Source organism: Pholis gunnellus (assembly GCF_910591455.1).
Source record: "Pholis gunnellus genome assembly, chromosome: 4".
In the NCBI taxonomy this organism is placed as follows: domain Eukaryota; kingdom Metazoa; phylum Chordata; class Actinopteri; order Perciformes; family Pholidae; genus Pholis; species Pholis gunnellus.
In genome coordinates, this window is record NC_136530.1 from 470,823 (window position 1) to 493,887 (window position 23,065).

At 43.1% G+C, this 23,065-nt stretch overlaps 2 protein-coding genes across 2 annotated transcripts; one reads left to right on the forward strand and one right to left on the reverse strand.

Moving 5' to 3' along the window:
- Positions 1-395: 395 nt before the first annotated feature.
- On the reverse strand, positions 396-15,506 carry LOC306695144 (calcium/calmodulin-dependent protein kinase type IV-like; the record flags this gene model as incomplete). The annotated part of the gene is made up of 11 exons (XM_079158298.1): positions 396-902; positions 1,157-1,309; positions 2,982-3,108; positions 3,461-3,536; positions 6,276-6,350; positions 7,955-8,045; positions 10,902-10,974; positions 11,190-11,272; positions 11,938-12,000; positions 12,511-12,589; positions 15,400-15,506. The coding sequence occupies 11 exons, from the start codon at positions 15,504-15,506 to the stop codon at positions 396-398; spliced, it is 1,434 nt and encodes a 477-aa protein (XP_079014424.1).
- A 3,253-nt stretch (positions 15,507-18,759) lies between these two features.
- Positions 18,760-20,961, forward strand: fam174c (family with sequence similarity 174 member C). Its single transcript, XM_079157358.1, has 3 exons — positions 18,760-19,208; positions 19,702-19,827; positions 19,929-20,961. The coding sequence occupies exons 1-3, from the start codon at positions 18,922-18,924 to the stop codon at positions 19,930-19,932; spliced, it is 417 nt and encodes a 138-aa protein (XP_079013484.1). The 5' UTR covers positions 18,760-18,921; the 3' UTR covers positions 19,933-20,961.
- Positions 20,962-23,065: the final 2,104 nt, after the last annotated feature.

A 23,065-nucleotide genomic window follows, 5' to 3' on the forward strand; every position in this document is an offset into this window, starting at 1 on the left:
AGGTCATTTTCATTGAGCGTTTGGTTGTTTTTCTTACCACAGCAACCGCTAACCAGCAACCGCTAACCAGCAACCGCTAACCAGCAACCGAAACCAGCAACCGAAACCAGCAACCGCTTATAAGTCCTGATGTGGAACAAAAGCTTTTCTGTCTTCATATCCTGAATCATCCCAAACCTCCGTTCTGAAACCAGTAAAAACTGAAAAAATACCCAACAAACTCTCAGGTAGCATGTTAGCGTAGCAGCAGAGCTACAGAAATGGAAGTTAAATGTTAAGTGTTAGATGATGCAGATATTTTAGGTTATTTGGTCCCATTAAATGATTTTAGATGTTTGTAAAGATGGAACGCTGAATATTTGAGTGGTTGTGTGTCGGTCCTGTCTGTCAGCTGATCACTGGCAGTGGGCAGTCTTACTGGCGGACCCCGCCCCCGGCGTGAAGCCGTTGCTGAGGCTGCTGGGACTCGGAGGCGTGGGCGGGGCCTCGACCCTGGAGGCGGGCTCTACCATGGAGCAGCTCTTCTGCGGCATTCGTGGCTTCACCGGCTTGGTTTTGGGGACGACAGACGCCTGTCGCAGCCCGTCGGCCCGCAGTGGTGGTCTGGTGGGGGCGGAGCCTGTGGGCGTGACATCAGAGTTGGGCGGTTTGGGGCTGTGAGGAGGGGAGGGGCTGAGGGCACTTTGGTCGGCGGGCTTTGATTCGTCTTCGTGTGGCGACTGTTGATCTGGGGGTGGGGCTTCTTCTTTGTTCGCAGGGGTGGGACTCATCGACTCAGGAGGCGGGTCCTGCTGCATGCTGCTCTGCCTCGAAGTTCCCGAGCCTGGAATCTCACAGCTGTCGGTGCGACGCCGCGAACCTTCGTGCATCCGACTGGTGGCCACGACGGCCTTCATGGCAGCCTGTCGACACATTTTAGCCTGTTAGCATTTGGTCGATGTACTGCTCACTGAACACTCCTCTAGAACTCAACGTAAAGAAGACCCTGATGATTTCAGATCTTCACACTCAAAACACTAACTGAGGAGGATCCTGACTCCTCATCAATAGGAGGCCACACATCAACAACTCTTTACAGGGACATTCGTAAAGAGTTTGATCAGCCCTTTGAGCTCTCGTTCCTCTCAAAAGGTCTTCTCTAAGACACCGTCCTCACCTTTAGTTTACGACGAGCGTTGAACTCCTGTAGCTTCCTCTGGGCGGTGTCCATGTGGGAGAAGCGGGCGGCTTTGCCCAGGACCCAGGGGTGCTGCAAGGCCTCCCGGACACTGAGGCGCTTATGAGGGTCGAGGACGATCAGCTTACTGACCTGCAGACAGATGAACAGGGTCAGGATGAACAGGGTCAGGATGAACAGGGTCAAGATGAACAGGGTCAAGATAAACAGGGTCAAGATGAACCGGGTCAGGATGAACAGGGTCAGGATGAACAGGGTCAAGATGAACAGGGTCAAGATGAACAGGGTCAGGATGAACAGGGTCAAGATGAACAGGGTCAGGATGAACAGTTCAGAACCGCCTGTCCAGAAGGGAAGAACTCAGGGGTCAAGTCTGATTGCACCGACAAGTCAAGTCTCAAGTTTCTTCACACAAGTCCAGGACATTTCATCAGTGGTGGCCGTCAGGGCCAGCAAGGCCTTCTCTGCTGGCCTAAACAGAATCACAAAGTTAGAGCTATTTTATAATTTAATAATTTTTCATAAATACACTACATGTATTATCATTTTTTCCCCCATTATCTAATGTTCTCATTGCACAGCTCCTGTCTTCCTCAGCTGCTCTGCTTCCAGCACAGCTTGTTTTAAGGAGAGCTGTTATCCAATCAGATTCAGCCTCTGTCTGTATGTGAGGAGAGAGGCCCGATGCCCGCTAGAGCAGTGATTCTCAACTGGTGGGTCGCGACCCAAAAGTGGGACGCGGACCCGTTTTCAGTAGGTCGCGGGCCTTTGCCTGAAGAAAATTAAAATGTAAACATTTTATTTTGAAGGGGATTTTTTATGCAGCGGAGTTATTCACACTTCTTAACAGTATTTGGCGTTAATGCCTTGTAATGCTAATAGACACCCGCCATTTCACAGTATAGAAGAACACACACAAATTTTGTTTTCACTTAATTGAGCGATACGCAAGTACAACACCGACTACATGAGATATGGATCTTCTTACAATAAGGACGAAAGAGGCAAAAACCTCAGTGTGTTTTGTGCAGCGAGGTTCTGGCACAAGAAAGCAAGAAGCCGTTTTACTCGTTTACGTGAAACATGTGTGACGGCGACTCACAGGAACAATTTTTCTGCACATTTACATGTTCGGTTCGTAAGTCTCGTACTGAACGGTTTAATACGAATATGTGTATTATTACACCCCTAGAAACAAATAACCGTAGCTCAGTAGGACAGCACAGAAGGCCCAGGTAGAAAACACACGGCCCGCCACTGGATTTCAAAGGTAAGTCTTAAGGTATTCAAGACAAGTCCACGTCAAGTCTTGAGTCCTTAAAGGCAGGTCCAAGTCATGTGAGACGGATACTAGTTGAGAATCAAGCTGTTAATTCTTGAGACATTCAAGTCAAGTCTGAAGTCATCCCAGACTAGTTCAAGTTCAGTTCAAACTCCTTTAGGACAAGTCCAAGTCAAGTATGAGAGATCATCTGAGACGAGTCAGGGCTCAAGTGGTTCCAAACAAACCTTAGTTATCCAAAAACAAGTCCAAGTCAAGTCTCAAACCATTTGACAAAGGTACGGTTCCCCAGTGTTAAGTTGATCAAGAACACATCCAAGTCATTCAACACCGACCAAAGTTAAGCAAAAGTCCTTCAAGACGCATCGAAGACACGTCCTGAAACAAGTCCAAACAAACGTCCAGAACAAAGTCAAGCCATTTGACACAAAACAAAACAAGTCAAAGACGAGTCTTTAGGTATTCCAGACAAGAGATTTGAGTGCTTCATGTCAGGATGTCCATAGGATCAGAGGAACTCACCAGATCCTTGGCATTGAGGGAGACGTCGTCCCACCACGGAGACACAAACTCGTAGTCGCAGTTGAGGATTCGACTGTACATGTACTGATCCCCCCTCGGGTCAAAGAAGGGCTCGAACCCACAGAGTCTGGGGAACAGGACGCAGTAGATGGTACAAGTACTCATAGTTCATAATGAGGCTGTATTTCAGGAGGTTAGCTCGTGGCTCAGACACACAAAAACAAACATTACTAGACTTAGTCTTTTTAGATTAGTCAATAAGAGAATAACCTCTATAGCTTAATGACTTTAAAAACCATCAAACCCATTTAAAGGCACCACTAACACAGTAACAGATAAACAGGATGCAGTGTTTAACATGATGTCATTGCTGTTATGAGACAGACGGAGGACCATAAGAGTTAGATGTGAAACACTGACAGCAGTGAGTCAATACTCAATCCCTTCATGGGACTGGTAGGAGGTGTGAATGGACTCACAGGATGTAGAGGATGACGCCCACCGACCACATGTCCACCTCAGGGCCGTAAGCGTTTCCCCGCAGGATCTCTGGAGCTGCAGGCAGAGGAGCCCGTTAGCCAACTGATGGCTGACAGAAGCTCTAACTGAGAGTATTGTGATACACCACAGAGCAGCATCTGCAGTGAATGCACCGCTGCTCGCTGACAGACATCAGAGCAACGCAGGTCATTAAACACACCTACAACGGACAATATACCATCTACTAATGTTACTACAACATGTACTACTGTTACTACAACATCTACTAATGTTACTACAACATGTACTACTGTTACTACACCATCTACTAATGTTACTACAACATGTGCTACTGTTACTACACCATCTACTAATGTTACTACAACATGTACTACTGTTACTACAACATCTACTAATGTTACTACAACATGTACTACTGTTACTACACCATCTACTAATGTTACTACAACATCTACTAATGTTACTACACCATCTACTAATGTTACTACAACATGTACTACTGTTACTACACCATCTACTACTACACTATCTACTAATGTTACTACAACATGTACTACTGTTACTACACCATCTACTACTACACCATCTACTAATGTTACTACACCATCTACTAATGTTACTACACCATCTACTAATGTTACTACACCATCTACTAATGTTACTACACCATCTACTAATGTTACTACAACATCTACTAATGTTACTACAACATGTACTACTGTTACTACACCATCTACTAATGTTACTACAACATCTACTAATGTTACTACAACATGTACTACTGTTACTACACCATCTACTAATGTTACTACACCATCTACTAATGTTACTACACCATCTACTAATGTTACTACACCATCTACTAATGTTACTACACCATCTACTAATGTTACTACAACATCTACTAATGTTACTACAACATGTACTACTGTTACTACACCATCTACTAATGTTACTACAACATCTACTAATGTTACTACAACATGTACTACTGTTACTACACCATCTACTACTGCTACTACAACATGTACTACTGTTACTACACCATCTACTAATGTTACTACAACATCTACTAATGTTACTACAACATGTACTACTGTTACTACACCATCTACTAATGTTACTACAACATGTACTACTGTTACTACACCATCTACTAATGTTACTACACCATCTACTACTGCTACTACACCATCTACTAATGTTACTACAACATCTACTAATGTTACTACACCATCTACTAATGTTACTACAACATGTACTACTGTTACTACACCATCTACTAATGTTACTACACCATCTACTAATGTTACTACAACATCTACTAATGTTACTACACCATCTACTAATGTTACTACAACATGTACTACTGTTACTACACCATCTACTAATGTTACTACAACATGTACTACTGTTACTACACCATCTACTACTACACCATCTACTAATGTTACTACAACATGTACTACTGTTACTACACCATCTACTACTACACCATCTACTAATGTTACTACAACATGTACTACTGTTACTACACCATCTACTACTACACCATCTACTAATGTTACTACACCATCTACTAATGTTACTACACCATCTACTAATGTTACTACAACATCTACTAATGTTACTACAACATCTACTAATGTTACTACACCATCTACTAATGTTACTACAACATCTACTAATGTTACTACACCATCTACTAATGTTACTACAACATCTACTAATGTTACTACAACATCTACTAATGTTACTACACCATCTACTAATGTTACTACAACATCTACTAATGTTACTACACCATCTACTAATGTTACTACAACATCTACTAATGTTACTACACCATCTACTAATGTTACTACACCATCTACTAATGTTACTACAACATCTACTAATGTTACTACAACATCTACTAATGTTACTACACCATCTACTAATGTTACTACAACATCTACTAATGTTACTACAACATCTACTAATGTTACTACAACATCTACTAACGTTACTACAACATCTACTAATGTTACTACAACATCTACTAATGTTACTACACCATCTACTAATGTTACTACAACATCTACTAATGTTACTACAACATGTACTACTGTTACTACACCATCTACTACTACACTATCTACTAATGTTACTACACCATCTACTAATGTTACTACAACATGTACTACTGTTACTACACCATCTACTACTACACCATCTACTAATGTTACTACAACATGTACTACTGTTACTACACCATCTACTACTACACTATCTACTAATGTTACTACAACATGTACTAATGTTACTACACCATCTACTAATGTTACTACAACATGTACTACTGTTACTACACCATCTACTACTACACCATCTACTAATGTTACTACAACATGTACTACTGTTACTACACCATCTACTACTACACCATCTACTAATGTTACTACAACATGTACTACTGTTACTACACCATCTACTAATGTTACTACACCATCTACTAATGTTACTACACCATCTACTACTACACCATCTACTAATGTTACTACAACATGTACTACTGTTACTACACCATCTACTACTACACTATCTACTAATGTTACTACACCATCTACTAATGTTACTACACCATCTACTAATGTTACTACAACATGTACTACTGTTACTACACCATCTACTACTACACTATCTACTACTGCTACTACACCATGTACTACTGCTACTTCATCATGTACCACTACTACTACACCATTACATACTACTCTAAAGATCACATAGTCGTAGAGGTCTTGAACTCACCACAGTACCCCGGTGTGCCACAGACGGTCTTCATGGTCACCTGGTCATCGATGATTTTGGAAAGACCAAAGTCGGCTGTAAGAGAGGAGGAAGTTCAGATGAGAAGTGGATTCTAACATATGATTCATGGTTTTGTTTTTGGCTCTTGGGGTTTAGAGATAAAAAGCTGTTTCTTGCATCGAGGTGTTTCTGCTGTTTCCTGTTTCTATTTAAAGTGAAGTGTGGGGGTGAGAATGTGAGGAGGAGAGAGTCTCTGAACCAAAAGGAGGTGTTGGTGGTGAAGAGTCTCTCTGAGAGAGAGCTGCTTCCATCTGTAACTGTTTGCTGGAGGCCGACACACACCGACAGATAACGGGACCTGGTAACGAGTCCGCCATGTTCTCACTGAGCTCAATCCAAAGGACAGAGCATGGTGCTGCCTTCAGGTGCTGTCAGAATTAGCAGCATTATAAGATCAGCTTGCATTGGACAACATAGAAGGGGGATAAATATGACCTGTTCTCCCCTCTTATCTCCAGATGAATTGCAACGGTGCAATGTAACTAAGTACTTACTTAAGTACTGTCCTCAAGTACCATTTTGAGGTTCTTTTACTTTACAACATTAATCTAAATCATTTACATTTTCCTCCGTCTGTGTGGACGTTAATATGTGATGAAAATTCTCCACCAGACTCCAGCAAGAAAAAGGTCAGTTTAAGAAAGAAACACCAGGAAGGTAACGACTTCCCAACTGTTACTACTGTGAGTAGAGTTTCTTTCTACTCTTATTCGTTGTGCAATTAGTCACAACTGGAGTCTGTTTGTCTTCAGCTCAGTCAAACAAAAGCTCTTCTCCTGTTTGCATCACATTACACTCATTCAGCAGACGCTTTTATCCAAAGCGACTTACAATTCAGATTCGATCACATTTCTACACCGTAGGCTCAGCTACGGGAGCAATTTTGGGGTTAAGTATCTTGCTCAAGGACACATCGACATGCAACCAGCGGAGCCGGGGATCGAACCGCCGCTGCTTCAAAGGAAACCAACAGGAGGAACCAGACGTACACCAGTGAGCAGAACCTCACAAGCTGAGGTTCTGTTACGTTTCTTTCCCTTCTTGTCACCATTAGATCTACAGAGGAGTCAGGGTGAAGGAGTCAGAAGGTGAAGGAGTCAGAAGGTGAAGGAGTCAGAAGGTGAAGGAGTCAGAAGGTGAAGGAGTCAGAAGGAGTCAGAAGGTGAAGGAGTCAGAAGGTGAAGGAGTCAGAGGGTGAAGGAGTCAGAGGGTGAAGGAGTCAGAAGGTGAAGGAGTCAGAAGGTGAAGGAGTCAGAGGGTGAAGGAGTCAGAAGGTGAAGGAGTCAGAGGGTGAAGGAGTCAGAAGGTGAAGGAGTCAGAAGGTGAAGGAGTCAGAGGGTGAAGGAGTCAGAGGGTGAAGGAGTCAGAAGGTGAAGGAGTCAGAGGGTGAAGGAGTCAGAGGGTGAAGGAGTCAGAGGGTGAAGGAGTCAGAAGGTGAAGGAGTCAGAGGGTGAAGGAGTCAGAAGGTGAAGGAGTCAGAGGGTGAAGGAGTCAGAGGGTGAAGGAGTCAGAGGGTGAAGGAGTCAGAAGGTGAAGGAGTCAGAAGGTGAAGGAGTCAGAGGGTGAAGGAGTCAGAGGGTGAAGGAGTCAGAGGGTGAAGGTGGGCGTCGGCTCGTTACCGATCTTCAGCGGAGCGTCCAGAGACAGGTCGGCGTACAGGAGGTTCTCCGGTTTGAGGTCTCGATGCACGACCCCGTTCTCATGGAGATACTGAAACACACAAAGACTAACTTCAGAAGCTGCTCCACGTTCTGTTCGTACATTAAAGTCATCAGTGGGTCTGACATGATGAGAAGCCTGGAGGTCAGCTGTAGGTGCCGGAGGTGGTGTGTGTGTGTGTGTGTGTGTGGGGGGGGGGGGGGGTCAGTGGAGGATTTGGCACAGGAGAGACTGACAGATGGCCTCTTCCTCCAGCTCCCAGCATCCCCTGCTGTGAACACTCACTTCCTCTCCTCAGACCAGCTGATGTAAACAGCGAACAGAACAGAGGTCTCTTATTTTAATCTGTTATTTGTCTAATTTGCATAATTTGAAGGTGAAAATAAATACTGGCGATGTTAAGCTGCAGCGCGTCTCTCCTCTTAAGAGGAAATGTGAACATAGAACTCGTGGGGTCACGACCCAGAGTTTTGGAAATTGGTGGAAAAAAGATGTTGGTGTGTTAACGGGCTGTAGGATGTTTCTGCGCTGCAGATTAATGCCACACACACACACACACACACACACATGCGTATGTTTCTCTGCGTGGTAGATGTAGGTCAGCTGTGGTCAGATTGTGTTTATGTGTGTGTTTATATTTGTGTGTTTATATTTGTGTGTGTGTGTTTATTAATCCTCTGGTTTTAATCTGTTCAGCAGCAGGATGGAAGCTGCTGTTACATAAGAGACCTACTGCTGCTGTGCAAGAAACACCTGCAACCAACGCAACCAACTACTGCAACTAACGCAACCAACACCTGCAACCAACACAACCAACTACTGCAACCAACGCAACAACTACTACAACCAAAGCATTCAACTACTACAACCAAAGCATTCAACTACTGCAACTAAAGCAACCAACTACTGCAACCAATGCAACAACTACTACAACCAAAGCAACCAACTACTACAACCAAAGCAACCAACTACTGCAACCAAAGCAACCAACTACTACAACCAACGCAACCAACTACTGCAACCAACGCAACCAACTACTGCAACCAAAGCAACCAACTACTACAACCAAAGCATTCAACTACTGCAACTAAAGCAACCAACTACTGCAACCAACGCAACCAACTACTGCAACCAATCCAACCAACTACTACAACCAAAGCAACTAACTAGTACAACCAACGCAACTAACTACTACAACCAAAGCAACTAACTAGTACAACCAACGCAACTAACTACTACAACCAAAGCAACTAACTAGTACAACCAACGCAACCAACTACTACAACCAAAGCATTCAACTACTGCAACCAAAGCAACCAACTACTGCAACCAATCCAACCAACTACTACAACCAATGCAACCAACTACTGCAACTAACTACTATAACAAATGCAACTTACTACTACAACTACTGCAACTACATACTGCAACTAACTACTGCAACACCTGCTACCAACTACTGCAACCATTATCTACAACTACTGCAAACGACTACTACAACTAACTGCTGCAACTACTGCGATTAATTAAAGCAAAAACTGCAACCAGAACATACAACTACTGCAACTAACTACTACAGCGACTACAACTAACTATTGCAACTACCTACTGGAACACCTGCAACCATCTACTGAAACTACTGCAATTAACTACTGAAACTAATGGAATTAACTACTGCAACTAAGTACTATAACTACTACAAACACTGCAACTGCCTACTGCAACACTGGCAACCAACTACTACAACTACCTACTGAAAGTCTACTGCAACAACTAACCCCCCTGTGGTTCAGGGACAGCTTCACGTTGCTCGTATCGATGACACGTTACTCTCACTACACCTCTACACTACTAGTTCTACTACTTGTTTATAGCAGCAGGAACTTCTGTTAGAACGTAAAGGAACAGTGCACCAGCTACTGATCCTTAAAGGAACAGTGCACCATCTAATGATCCTTAAAGGAGCAGTGCACCATCTAATGATCCTTAAAGGAACAGTACACCATCTAATGATGATCTTAAAGGAACAGTGCACCAGCTACTGATCCTTAAAGGAACAGTGCACCATCTAATGATCCTTAAAGGAGCAGTGCACCATCTAATGTTACTTAAAGGAACAGTGCACCATCTAATGATCCTTAAAGGAACAGTGCACCATCTAATGATCCTTAAAGGAGCAGTGCACCATCTAATGATCCTTAAAGGAACAGTACACCATCTAATGATGATCTTAAAGGAACAGTGCACCAGCTACTGATCCTTAAAGGAACAGTGCACCATCTAATGATCCTTAAAGGAGCAGTGCACCATCTAATGTTACTTAAAGGAACAGTACACCATCTAATGATCCTTAAAGGAACAGTGCACCATCTAATGATCCTTAAAGGAGCAGTGCACCATCTAATGATCTTTAAAGGAACGGTACACCATCTAATGATCTTTAAAGGAACAGTACACCATCTAATGATGATCTTAAAGGAACAGTGCAACATTTAGTGAACCTTAAAGGAACAGTACACCATTTAGTGAACCTTAAAAGAACAGTAGAACAGTTAATGAAATCCTGCCACATTATTCAGATGGAGATCAGTTTCCTCTTGGTGTGTCCAGATAGAGGTTCATGTTTAGCCTAGCTTAGCACAAAGACTAGAAGCAGGGGAAAATGTTTGCCCGGTTAGCAGCTAACCAGAAGTTAACTCTGAACTAACTGTAACTAGCAGCTGGTTCATACACAGTGGTTCAGTGTGTGGAGCTGCAGAGATTGAACAGAGATGCAGGAAGTGAACGGTAATCTAATGAGCAGAGGGATGGATGGAGCTGGATGATCCACTCTGACGATAACCAGACACTCAGACAGTGCTGGATTTGACTGAAAGTGAGAACAGACACTGAAAGCAGCAGTCTTACCGCAACAGCTTCCAGGATCTGTTTGATGACATGAGCGGCGTCTCTCTCGCTGTAGTAACCTCGCTCCACGATCCTGCAGAACAAACACCAGATCAAAATATGACATGCTTATTTACATTTTCAACAACGTTTTTACATTTTATATTCTGGGACCAACACCGGTGGAAAGTAGCTAATTACTGCAATTAAGTATGTATTATCAATAATGTTAATAATGTTGATTCTATAACTGGATTCATAACCGAACCAGTTATTTCTATAATATGATCCAACATAAATACATTATACCTGTCAAACAGCTCTCCTCCCGTCACCAGCTCCAGCACCAGAGCGATGTCCGTGTCCGTCTCAAAAATCTCTTTCAGCTGGATCTGAGAGACAACCAAAGGAACAAGGTACAACCAAAGGAACCTGTTCTATGGAGAACCAGAGGAACATGGTACAACTCTCAGGAGCCTGTTCTGATGGAGAACCTGTTCTATGGGAGAACCACTTCTAACAGAGAACCTGTTCTAATGGAGAACCTAACGTGATGGATAACCTGTTCCAATGGAGAACCTGGTCTGATGGAGAACCAGTTCTTATGGAGAACCTGTTCTGATGGTGATCCTGTCCTGGTGTAGAACAAGTTATAATGGAGAACCAGTTCTGATGGAGAACCATTCCTGATAAAGAACCTGTTCTTATTGAGAACCTGTTCAAATGGAGAACCTGTTGTGGTGGAGAACCAGTTTGATGGAGAACCTGTTGTGGTGGAGAACCTTTTCTAATGGAGAACCAGTCCAAATTAAGAAACTATTCTAATGGAGAACCAGTTCTGATGGAGAACCAGCTCCTAATTCATAAGAACCAAGTGTCCCTGAACTTCACAGTAGACAACAGGGATCAATGAGATTTAAGTTGGTCTAACACTGAAATTGTAGAATCCATCACAATATCCCAAATGTATGCAATACATAAAACATATATAAAACACAAATCACATCAACTGGTTCATCAAATGAATTGATAATTACTTACTGAGAAACATACTCACAATGTTTGGGTGGGAAAGACGCAGCAGGACGCCAATTTCTGTGCGAACAATTTTCTTGTCGATCTGCGACAGAAGAAACAACGTAAACATCTGATGAGTTCAAAGACAGAAGCTCAAACTGACTCACAGTATTTCAAGTTAGCAATGAGGTCCAGAACATGGTTAGCCTAGCTTAGCACACTGACTGGAAGTAGGGGGAAAATTCTAGCCAGCTCCATCGAAAGTATTGTTTTTCTTTTTTATTCTTGTTATTTCTTTCTAAATGAAAACAAATATCATTACAAACAAACATGGATATATTATATATTAAAACCCAGATCAATAAATCCACAACATGTTGCCTGAATCACAGTTCTGTTTCCCTAAAAGTGAGATGAAGCCATGAATCCAGATAGCTTCTAGGTTCTGTTATCTTACACTTAGCGTCTCTGACCCATTAGCTTAGGTTAGCTTCTCTTCGCGTTCGTTTAGAGTTAGCCTCTCTGCCAAATTAGCTTATAGTAAGCCTCAGGTTCCTGATGTTGGCAGAAGGGAACCTTATCATGACCTCTGGCCTCTGGTTCCAACACTGACCGTTTTCTTGAGGACTTTGAGAGCGTAGGGTTTCTGAGTCTGCTTCTCCTCACAGCGATATACGATGGACGTCGCTCCTCTGAAAGAAACAAAAGATCAAACACCGTGTTGAACCTGAACACATTGACTTCTTACAACATGGTGTTGAACCTGAACGCCCCGACGTCTAACACCACGGTGTTGAACCTGAACGCCCTGACGTGTAACACCACAACGTTGAACCTGAACGCCCCGACGTCTAACACTACGGCATTGAACCTGAACGCCCCGACGTCTAACACCACAACGTTGAACCTGAACGCCCCGACGTCTAACACCACAGCGTTGAACCTGAACGCCCCGACGTCTAACACCACGGTGTTGAACCTGAACGCCCCGACGTCTAACACCACGGCGTTGAACCTGAACGCCCCGACGTCTAACACCACGGCGTTGAACCCGAACGCCCCGACGTCTAACACCACAACGTTGAACCTGAACGCCCCGACGTCTAACCCCACGGTGTTGAACCTGAACGCCCTGACGTCTAACACCACGCCGTTGAACCCGAACGCTCTGACGTCTAACACCACGCCGTTGAACCTGAACGCCCCGACGTCTAACACCACGCCGTTGAACCCGAACGCTCTGACGTCTAACACCACGCCGTTGAACCTGAACGCCCTGACGTCTAACCCCACGGTGTTGAACCTGAACACTCCGACGTCTAACACTACAGCGTTGAACCTGAACACTCCGACGTCTAACCCCACGGTGTTGAACCTGAACACTCCGACGTCTAACACCACGGTGTTGAACCTGAACGCTCCGACGTCTAACACTACAGCGTTGAACCTGAACACTCCGACGTCTAACACTACGGTGTTGAACCTGAACACTCCGACGTCTAACACTACAGCGTTGAACCTGAACACTCCGACGTCTAACACTACGGTGTTGAACCTGAACACTCCGACGTCTAACACCACGGTGTTGAACCTGAACACTCCGACGTCTAACACCACGGTGTTGAACCTGAACACTCCGACGTCTAACACTACGGTGTTGAACCTGAACACTCCGACGTCTAACACTACGGTGTTGAACCTGAACACTCCGACGTCTAACACTACGGTGTTGAACCTGAACGCTCCGACGTCTAACACCACAGCGTTGAACCTGAACACTCCGACGTCTAACACCACAGCGTTGAACCTGAACACTCCGACGTCTAACACCACAGCGTTGAACCTGAACACTCCGACGTCTAACACCACAGCGTTGAACCTGAACACTCCGACGTCTAACACCACAGCGTTGAACCTGAACACTCCGACGTCTAACACCACAGCGTTGAACCTGAACACTCCGACGTCTAACACCACAGCGTTGAACCTGAACACTCCGACGTCTAACACCACGGTGTTGAACCTGAACGCCCTGACGTCTAACACCACGGTGTTGAACCTGAACGCCCTGACGTCTAACACTACAGCGAGACAAACAGGAGAAACGGTGTCTTCCTCATCTTTCTACTAGATAAGTCATGTTGACACAAATTCTCTCTGACGGTGAAAATATCGCTCTTCTCTAGGACAGAAATAAATTGTTAAAATGTGTGTGTGTGTGTGTGTGTAGGGGGGATCTGTTATTCTGCTGGGACAGATGGAGGAAACAGACCCATCTGAAGAGCAACCACACACACACACACACAGTCCTGGCCGGTCTCCATGGCAACAGGACACCTGGTAACAGAGCTGCTCACACGTTTCTGAAGTCACTGCTGACATCATTTTACTGTTTCCAGGGAAATGTTAGTGTTGTTGTTGTTTCAGTAAACAACGACACCAACAACAGTTGGGGAACTTTCACAGCTGCAGTTCTTTTGGTCCAAAACAAATGAAACAATGATTGTTGTGTTTCAGGGAACTCACTGATTGGACAGTCATCATGATGTCACACTGGTCAATTTATTAGGTACACCTGTAAAATCTAATACAAGAGCTCAGGAAGCCGGCAGGCCTCTCTGGATGTTCTGACCCACAATCCTCTGTTATCGTCTCCATTAAAGGAGTCTGATCTTAGGTCAGCTCCGGTCTCAGTGACCCAGTGGAACCATCACACCAGACATCCGTCTCAGAGACGATGAAGACGATCCTTCAGTTGTTTGACTGACTGAACAGTTTCACTAACAAACTGTTTCAAACTGATTACAACTGACAAAAAACCAGATGAACCTGAAGGAAAAAGTAAATGTGAGAAGAACCTCGACATCTTTGAGCTGAACGTAAAGCTTCCCCTCGTTAAGATCTAAGATCTAGTTCACTGGTTCTAGTTCACATGGTCCAGAACCAGAAGGCTGGACCGATCTGGACTGAGGAGGAGTGATGTAGAGACGCCGTATACGTCTCTGGTAGAGACCTGTCAATCACCGTGTAGCCCCGCCCCTAAAGCATCCCCTGCTTTATGGTCTGTTTGACTCTAAATGGACCATCATTTACTAAATGAACATCATGCTGTATTGAAGAAGACTTGAAACTAGAGATTGAGACCATAAACTCATGTTTACAATGTTTACTGAGGTAATAAATCAAGAGAGAAGTAGAGTCATTTTCTCATAGACTTCTATACAACCAGAGGAGTCGCCCCCTGGTGGACACTAGAGAGAATGCAGCTCTAACACTTCTCTTCAGACCTCCATCTTTGTTCCCCCAGTACAACAGAGACCATCAATCCGTTCATACTGGTTCCCTGTCCTGAAGGTCTGGTCCACTACAGACCCTCTACAGGACTACCTCTGCCCCCGCTATCATGTGTGTTTATCACAGATAATACAGGACATGAGGAGGATCCCGTGGACCCTGTCTCCCTGTGCCCCCCCCCAATGTAGTCCCCTAATGTGGTTCAGACCTGCCCAGCTCGGAGCTCAGGGTGTAGACCTCCTCCACCGTCCCGTCCCGCCTCGACCCGTCCACCCAGAACTCCACCGGCGCCGAACCAGGCCGGGACGTCGGCATGACAACAGCAGAGCTCCCCCAAACACCAGGACCGAGTAGGACCAGGACCAGAGTCCGAGACCACAACCAGGACCCGGGGGGTTCAGACCGAGTCAGGCGTGCAGAGTAAACCAGGTCAGCTCTCAGATTTAAATCCAGATTAGAGGAGCAGAGGGGGGGTGGTTCATGATCCTGGTGGGCTTCTTTAATCCAGACCAGCAGGAGGAACTCTGGACCAGGACCTGGTTTAATCCAGACCAGCAGCAGGAACTCTGGACCAGGACCTGGTTCTTTATCAGAGAAACGAAAACTACAAGCACATAAAATCTGGAATCTTCAGGGACAAACACGACTCTTCAGTCCAGACTGAGGCCAGAACCGGGACGCACACGGACCCGGTCCAGATGTGTCGCAGCTCCCATCGGGGCCTATAAAACCCGGTCGTCGGATCACTTCAGTCCATCACATCTCCTCCCGGGATTTAGTCGTATTTCCGTGTTTTAACCGGTAGACGCGGTCCCTCCTGCAGCCTCCCGGTGGAGATCCGACCCGAGACAAAGTAACGCCGGAGCCCGGGCGCGTCTTCAGCGGGAAACAGACGGCAAAACCGGGTCGGGCTCGGTGCGGGACGTCGGTGTTTGTGGTGCTTGGAGGTTTGATTCCAGATGTCCACTAGATCCGCAGAGAGAGAGAGAGAGAGACAGAGAGAGAGAGAGAGAAAGAGAGAGAGACAGAGAGAGAGAGAGAGACAGAGAGAGAGAGAGAGAGAGAGAGAGAGAGAGAGACAGAGAGAGAGAGAGAGAGACAGAGAGAGAGAGACAGAGAGAGACAGAGAGAGAGAGACAGAGAGAGATGCTGTAATCTCACAGCCCCGCCCACTCGTCAACAATGCGACCAATCACAGCGCAGCAGGGGAGCCCAGCCGCGCTGTGATTGGACGGCCAGCCCATCGGTCACTGAAGCCTCGTCGGCAGCCTAAATACAGAAATAACACTAATACATAAATGTACACAAGGAGACATCTGGAGCTTTGATCCGGGAATCAAACCCGCAACTCTGACACCGATACACGTCACGTGCATGTTAAACGTCTTTTATTTCTTCCTGTTTTCATTCTTTGTGTCTGTGAGATGATTTAATATAGTTATTAATCTGTTTATTCACTGTGACATTAATGTGTGACTCCTATTTATTTAAATTAGTCTGTCAAATAATCTAATAAACCTTTAAACTGAGAAATAAAAGGTTTCATGATCAAGTTAGTAAAATCTATATTTATCGTTAACAAATTATCCCACAAGTATATAAACCAAATAATCTGCAAATGTTTGTTACAAATAATCCGAAAAATATTAGCAAATTATTGGACGAAAGTTAATAAAATATAAACAAAAACAGTCAAATATCGGAAAATTGCTGTTTCAATTTTTAAAGAATATGGACAAACAGTAAACAACAGTAAACATTAGTAAACAATAGTAAACATTAGTAAACAATAGTACACATTAGTAAACAATAGTAAACATTAGTAAACAATAGTAACCATTAGTAAACATCAGTAAACATTAGTAAACAACAGTAAACATTAGTAAACAATAGTAAACATTAGTAAACAATAGTAAACATTAGTAAACAATAGTACACATTAGTAAACAATAGTAAACATTAGTAAACAATAGTAACCATTAGTAAACATCAGTAAACATTAGTAAACATTAGTAACCATTAGTAAACATTAGTAAACAATAGTAACCATTAGTAAACAATAGTAAACAGTAGTAAACATTAGTAAACAATAGTAAACAATAGTAAACATCAGTAAACATTAGTAAACAATAGTAAACAATAGTAAACATCAGTAAACATTAGTAAACAATAGTAAACATTAGTAAACATTAGTAAACAATAGTAAACAGTAGTAAACATTAGTAAACAATAGTAAACAGTAGTAAACATTAGTAAACAATAGTAAACAGTAGTAAACATTAGTAAACAATAGGAATCATTAGTAAACCATAGTAAAGAACATTATTATGTCCCTCACTCCCTACCTGTCCGTGCTGGATGTGTCCTCGTTGTTTTAAAGATAAAGAAGTTGTTAGCATGACATCATCCAGCTAGTCAAACCTGTCTGGTGCAGCTAGTAGAGAAGCTTCACGTGCTGCTTCTCTTTCCCGCTAGTCTGCTGTCTGATTGTGAGCTCAGGCTGATCTGGGATCAGATCTTTCACTGAAGTTTCTCCTCAAACTTCTCCTCTCAGACGGGTCTTGGAGGAGCAGTGCTCGCGCTCGCGCTCGCCTGTAGAGACTTCTCCTGACGAGAACGCGCAGCCAAACTGAATCTATTTGAGGACGCTGATTGGCTAGATTGTATGTCACTCATTTATATCTTTAATCAGCATTAAAGCATCATTGGCTAAACTGCTTCATAGCCCCGCCTCTTTGGGGCAGTTTCTCCAGCGCCCCAGCCAGCTGAGACGTGCACACGCGGAGAGGACGAGCAGGAACAGCAGATATTTACCGCAGATATCATATTTTACACATATTACTGGCTGATTCCATATTTCAAAAACACAAATATTGACAATTTGTATAGTTTATTTTTTATTATTATTTGTAGCTCAAGGGGGGGGGGGGGGGGGGGGGTGGCGCCCTAGCGCCCTCTATTGACCAGCCGCCACTGATTGAATATTATTATATGATATATATATTATTATATTATACTGAATTGCTTGTGAGCTGACTAAAGTAAGATGTCCTGACGTGTTCCTTTAAGTGTTATTTACTGTTTTTTTTCATGTTGGAATAAATGTTAAATATTTAACTGTAAAGTAGTAATGTGTGTTTGATACCTTAATGTTTTTCCATTAATTCATTCTGGGATGTTTGCTGAAATTGATTGGATGTGGCACAGTCCTACCTAGAACATGTTCCACCAGCCCCACTGCTCATGTCCTAATAATTGTGTATCTTCTACATCCTCTCATTCACCTGCACAGACGTGACTCACAAAGCTCACAGTTCAAAGATGTCTGCTCATATTCGTATTAATACTTTAATGTGATTCATATGTTTTTCTAAAACTGGAGGAGTCGCCCATTTAAATTAAGTTATTTATTACTGGAAGAAATATTTCAGATTGTTTTTACATTGTTTACTTACTAAGATATAGGAGACTGTGAGGTAAACCCTGTGTTTTGACTTGCAGGTGCCTGGCTTCGTTGTCTGATTGGTTGGCGGGAACCACCTGACACTCCTGCGAGTAAAACTGAGGAAACTAAAACACCCAATGTTTTGTGTGACGTTAACAGTAGTTCGACGTGAACTTCCTAGTTTTGACTTCATATCAACAAGAGTTCAGTTCACGCGACGTGGATCTGAAGAAGTAACGCTGAAAACTCTCCCGCCATTGTTTCTTCTTCGTGTTAAATAAAAACATGACTTTTATCGGACTTCTTCTCGCGACTCTTCTGGTTCCGGTCGGTTGGCTGCTAGTGACCGCTGAAGACGCTACTGGGAACGGACCCGGACCCGCTGGGAACGGACCCGGAACCGCGGGACCCCGACCGGTGATTACGACGAACTCCAGCGGGCTGAACTCCACACGCGGCGGGAGGATGTTGGGCGGCCTCGACGTGGACAGCTCGATGATCCAGAGGGCCCTGTACGTCCTCATCGGCGTCACCGCCATCGGGCTCCTCTACTTCCTCATCCGGGCTGTGCGGTGAGACAGGCAGCTGCTCCCGCGTCACACCAGACTAGTTCACACCAGAAGCGATTCAGTGATCGGCTAACTATCGGTGACGCGCGGCTAACTATCGGTGACGCGCGGCTAACTATCGGTGACGCGCGGCTAACTATCGGTGACGCGCAGACACGAACGAAATACTTTGTTAAACTCGTTTATTTTGTTGTTTCTATCATCTATATTTCACATTATATATACTATAATGACACAGTATAGAATAATATATACTATAATATATTATATTATTATATTATATATATTAAAAAAATGACTAATGTAATATTATATATACTATAATAATACAGTCTAGAATAATAATATATAATATTTGGTTGGAGTTTGGTTGGAAGGTATAGAACCACAAGTGTATTACTGATGAACCTTTAGAATAACTGATCTCTCTCTCTCTCTCTCTCTCTCTCTCTCTCTCTCTCTCTCTCTCTCTCTCTCTCTCTCGTTTTGTCGACAGTCTGAAGCGACCGGCCAACAAGAAGAAGTACGGTCTGCTGTCTAACTACGAGGACTCGGTGGAGATGGAGGCGGTGGAGAGCGAGGAGGACGACGACACGCTGTACGAAGCTCGCAGCCTCCGCAGGTCAGAGGTCAACACAACAACAAACATCCCAGCTGATCAGATGCTCAGTGTTAACGTGGTGTGAGGTCATCAGGACTTTGACCTGTTGTCTCTCTGTTCAGATGAGTCGTCTTCAGCGGACCAATCGGACGAGTGGTGTGTTTACGGTCACGTGATGTTGATTATGGATCGATGAAGACAGCTGGAGGAGGAAGACGAGGACCAAACAGTTATTAATGATTAATGCCAAAGCTGCTCGAGGACCCGGCAGGATAATCTTTGTGTTTGTTAAGGTGGTATTAGAGATAGAAGAGACGCTTTATTATTATTATTATTATTATTATTTCAATGAATTCTTCTTCTTCTTGTTTTCCATCGGGAGCTTTTCTTCTGTGCTTTAACTTCTGCAAACTGACTCCAGACCAGCTGAGGTCTGGACCTCTGGACCTGGTTCTGGTTCATGTAGACCAGTGATGATGTCATCACGTGATGATGTCATCCAGCAATAAAGCACCAAAGTGAGACATTATGAGGAAAAGAGCTCGGCTTCATGTAGGAACGTCCTTCTTCTTCTTCACGTGTTTTAGTCTCATTTCTACGACGACGACGATGAAGAAGAGTGAGAACACTTTAACTTCCTGTTCATCGTTGATTGGTTGGATTTGTGCGTCTGATCATCGATGAATAAATTCCATAAGAAGAAAGAAGAAAAACAAAAACGATCCTGAAATCTAAAAACACGATTCAAGAGACAAAAATAAAACAACTGAAATAAAAATGTTGCACATTTCAGGAGTTTCAATGTGAAAGACGAATATGAAATAAAATAACAGCAGCTGATTGGTCTTAAGGTCCCGAAGTATTCTGTTGTACTTCGCTGTACTTTGTTGTACTTTGTTGTACTTCCAGCGCTGCTTGTCGTCGTTCTTCTCGTCTCCAGATAAAGAAAGTCGAGCTTCAGAGAGAAAGAAGTCTTTATTTGGAGATGAAAGAGATCAGAACTGAATGTTTCTTTAATCAGAAGATTCGTATTTAATATTCGACAGAATCCTGAGAGCAGAATCAGCTGTTTTTATTTTACGGTGAATCTTTGGTTTTAATGTTTGCAGAAAGAACTTTTGGTACAAAAGTGTTTGAAAATAAACAAAGTATTTATATATATATATTTGATGTATTTTTCATGTTGTATTCTTGCCTTTAAAAACAGACTCAGGTTATAACCGCTCACTGACGCCATGTTGAGAACCATAGAGAGACAATCGAAACACTTCATAAGTAACAATCTGAATTATTTCCATATTGATTTGAGGAGACTTCTCGTAAAGATCCAGGAAATAGTTTTAAAATATGAATCCATCAAATAAGAGACTTCAACTTCTGTGATATATTTCAGTAGTTTAAACAGAAACATGAAGTTTAACTGGTTTTAAGAGTGAAGTAAAAACGTATCTGTGACCAGTGTAGCATTAAAGCATGGTGGAGTTAGCTAGCTAGGTGTAGCATTAAAGCATGGTGGAGTTAGCCAACTTCACCATGCTTTAATGCTACACTCCACCATGCTTTAATGCTACAGCTAGCTAGCTAACTCCACCATGCTTTAATGCTACAATCCACCATGCTTTAATGCTACACCTAGCTAGCTAACTCCACCATGCTGTAATGCTACAGCTAGCTAGCTAACTCCACCATGCTTTAATGCTACAATCCACCATGCTTTAATGCTACAGCTAGCTAGCTAACTCCACCATGCTTTAATGCTACAGCTAGCTAGCTAACTCCACCATGCTTTAATGCTACACTGGTCACAGATATTTAGCTCTTCTGTTAGCGACGTTGTTTCCTTCTCTGTGACCAGAGAGAGACGATAAAGCGTTCAAGTTTCTCTCTACGCTTCGTATCCTTTCAGTCGTTAAAGTCGGTGACTTAACGTAAGTTAGCCCGCTACAATGGCCGCTATGGCAACAGTACACACTAAAATGACCATCCTGTTGATTGAATGTCTCTTCTACTTCTCCCTTTCTATGACGCTGCTTTTGTCAGCGTTGGAAGGAACAATAAAGTTGTCCGTCATGGTTTGAATAACGAAGCTTCTGTTCCAAGAAAAAATGTAAACTTCTTTTGTTTTGCTGCATATTTATTTATATTTACCAGAATATTATTTCAACACACATTGCTTTTTTGTTGTTTTCATAAAATATATATAATATACAAGAAATATAACTGCTACTGTGTAAAGGGAATACTGCTGTTAAAAAGAACCTGATTTGTTTAATGTTCACGCCAAATGTTGTTGACCTTTAGTTCATAGAGCAGCACTTTAACATATAAGAGCACAACACACTACTTTAGAATTCATTACTGAACTTTGCGCAAAACAATGAGATTAATCACGTTGCCCAGCACTAATATATCTAGATCTATAGATATCTATATATAGAAAGTGAAACGCTCCTTCATATTGCAGCTAAAGAATAGATTCCAAGCACTACCTGACCAACGTGACACACAACAGGGTGCAGACACACATGAGATGAGATGAACGCCAAATGGGAAGAAGCAAAGCAAGCATACGTAGAAACCAGTAGAACATCAAACAGAAGGACAGGAAGGAGTGGACAACCAGTGACGCATGGAAACCATTGATGTACGCAAGAGAGCAAAGAAAAAAGTCATGGAAGCAAAATCAGAAAAATACAAAACTCAATATGGAAACAAGGCTGCGAAGAGGAAGACGCGAGCTGACAAACAGAAGAAGCAGCTAAAAAAGGTGAGCAAGGAAAAGTCTCCAAGAGAACCAAGATTATACATCTGATATACAACAGAAGACCAACAGGGAACGCTCACAGCTGAGGCAGACCAAGAAGCTCAGTGGGCGGAGCGTTCTAGTGAGCCGCTGAACCTCCACCAACAGCACAGGAGAACTTCCAAGAAGCAGATCTGAGATCAGCATTGAACCACAAACCACAGATGAAATCATAACGGTCCAGTAAACCCTTAAACAGGAACCCTCCTGGTCCAGATAACCTCAGAGCTCTTCAAGGCAGACCCCAATCTGGCAGCTACAGTTCTTCAAGCACCTTTTACGTCTATATGGGAGAATAAGAAAATAAATATAATAACTATTATATTATAATCATTTAAAATACTATTTTCTGTTGGAACTAAATTCAGAGTTTCTGTCTGATTTTTTTAATTTATTTTATTTTACTTCTAAAAACTTTTTTATCATGAATCTTCTTAAACTTCACTTTATTACCAA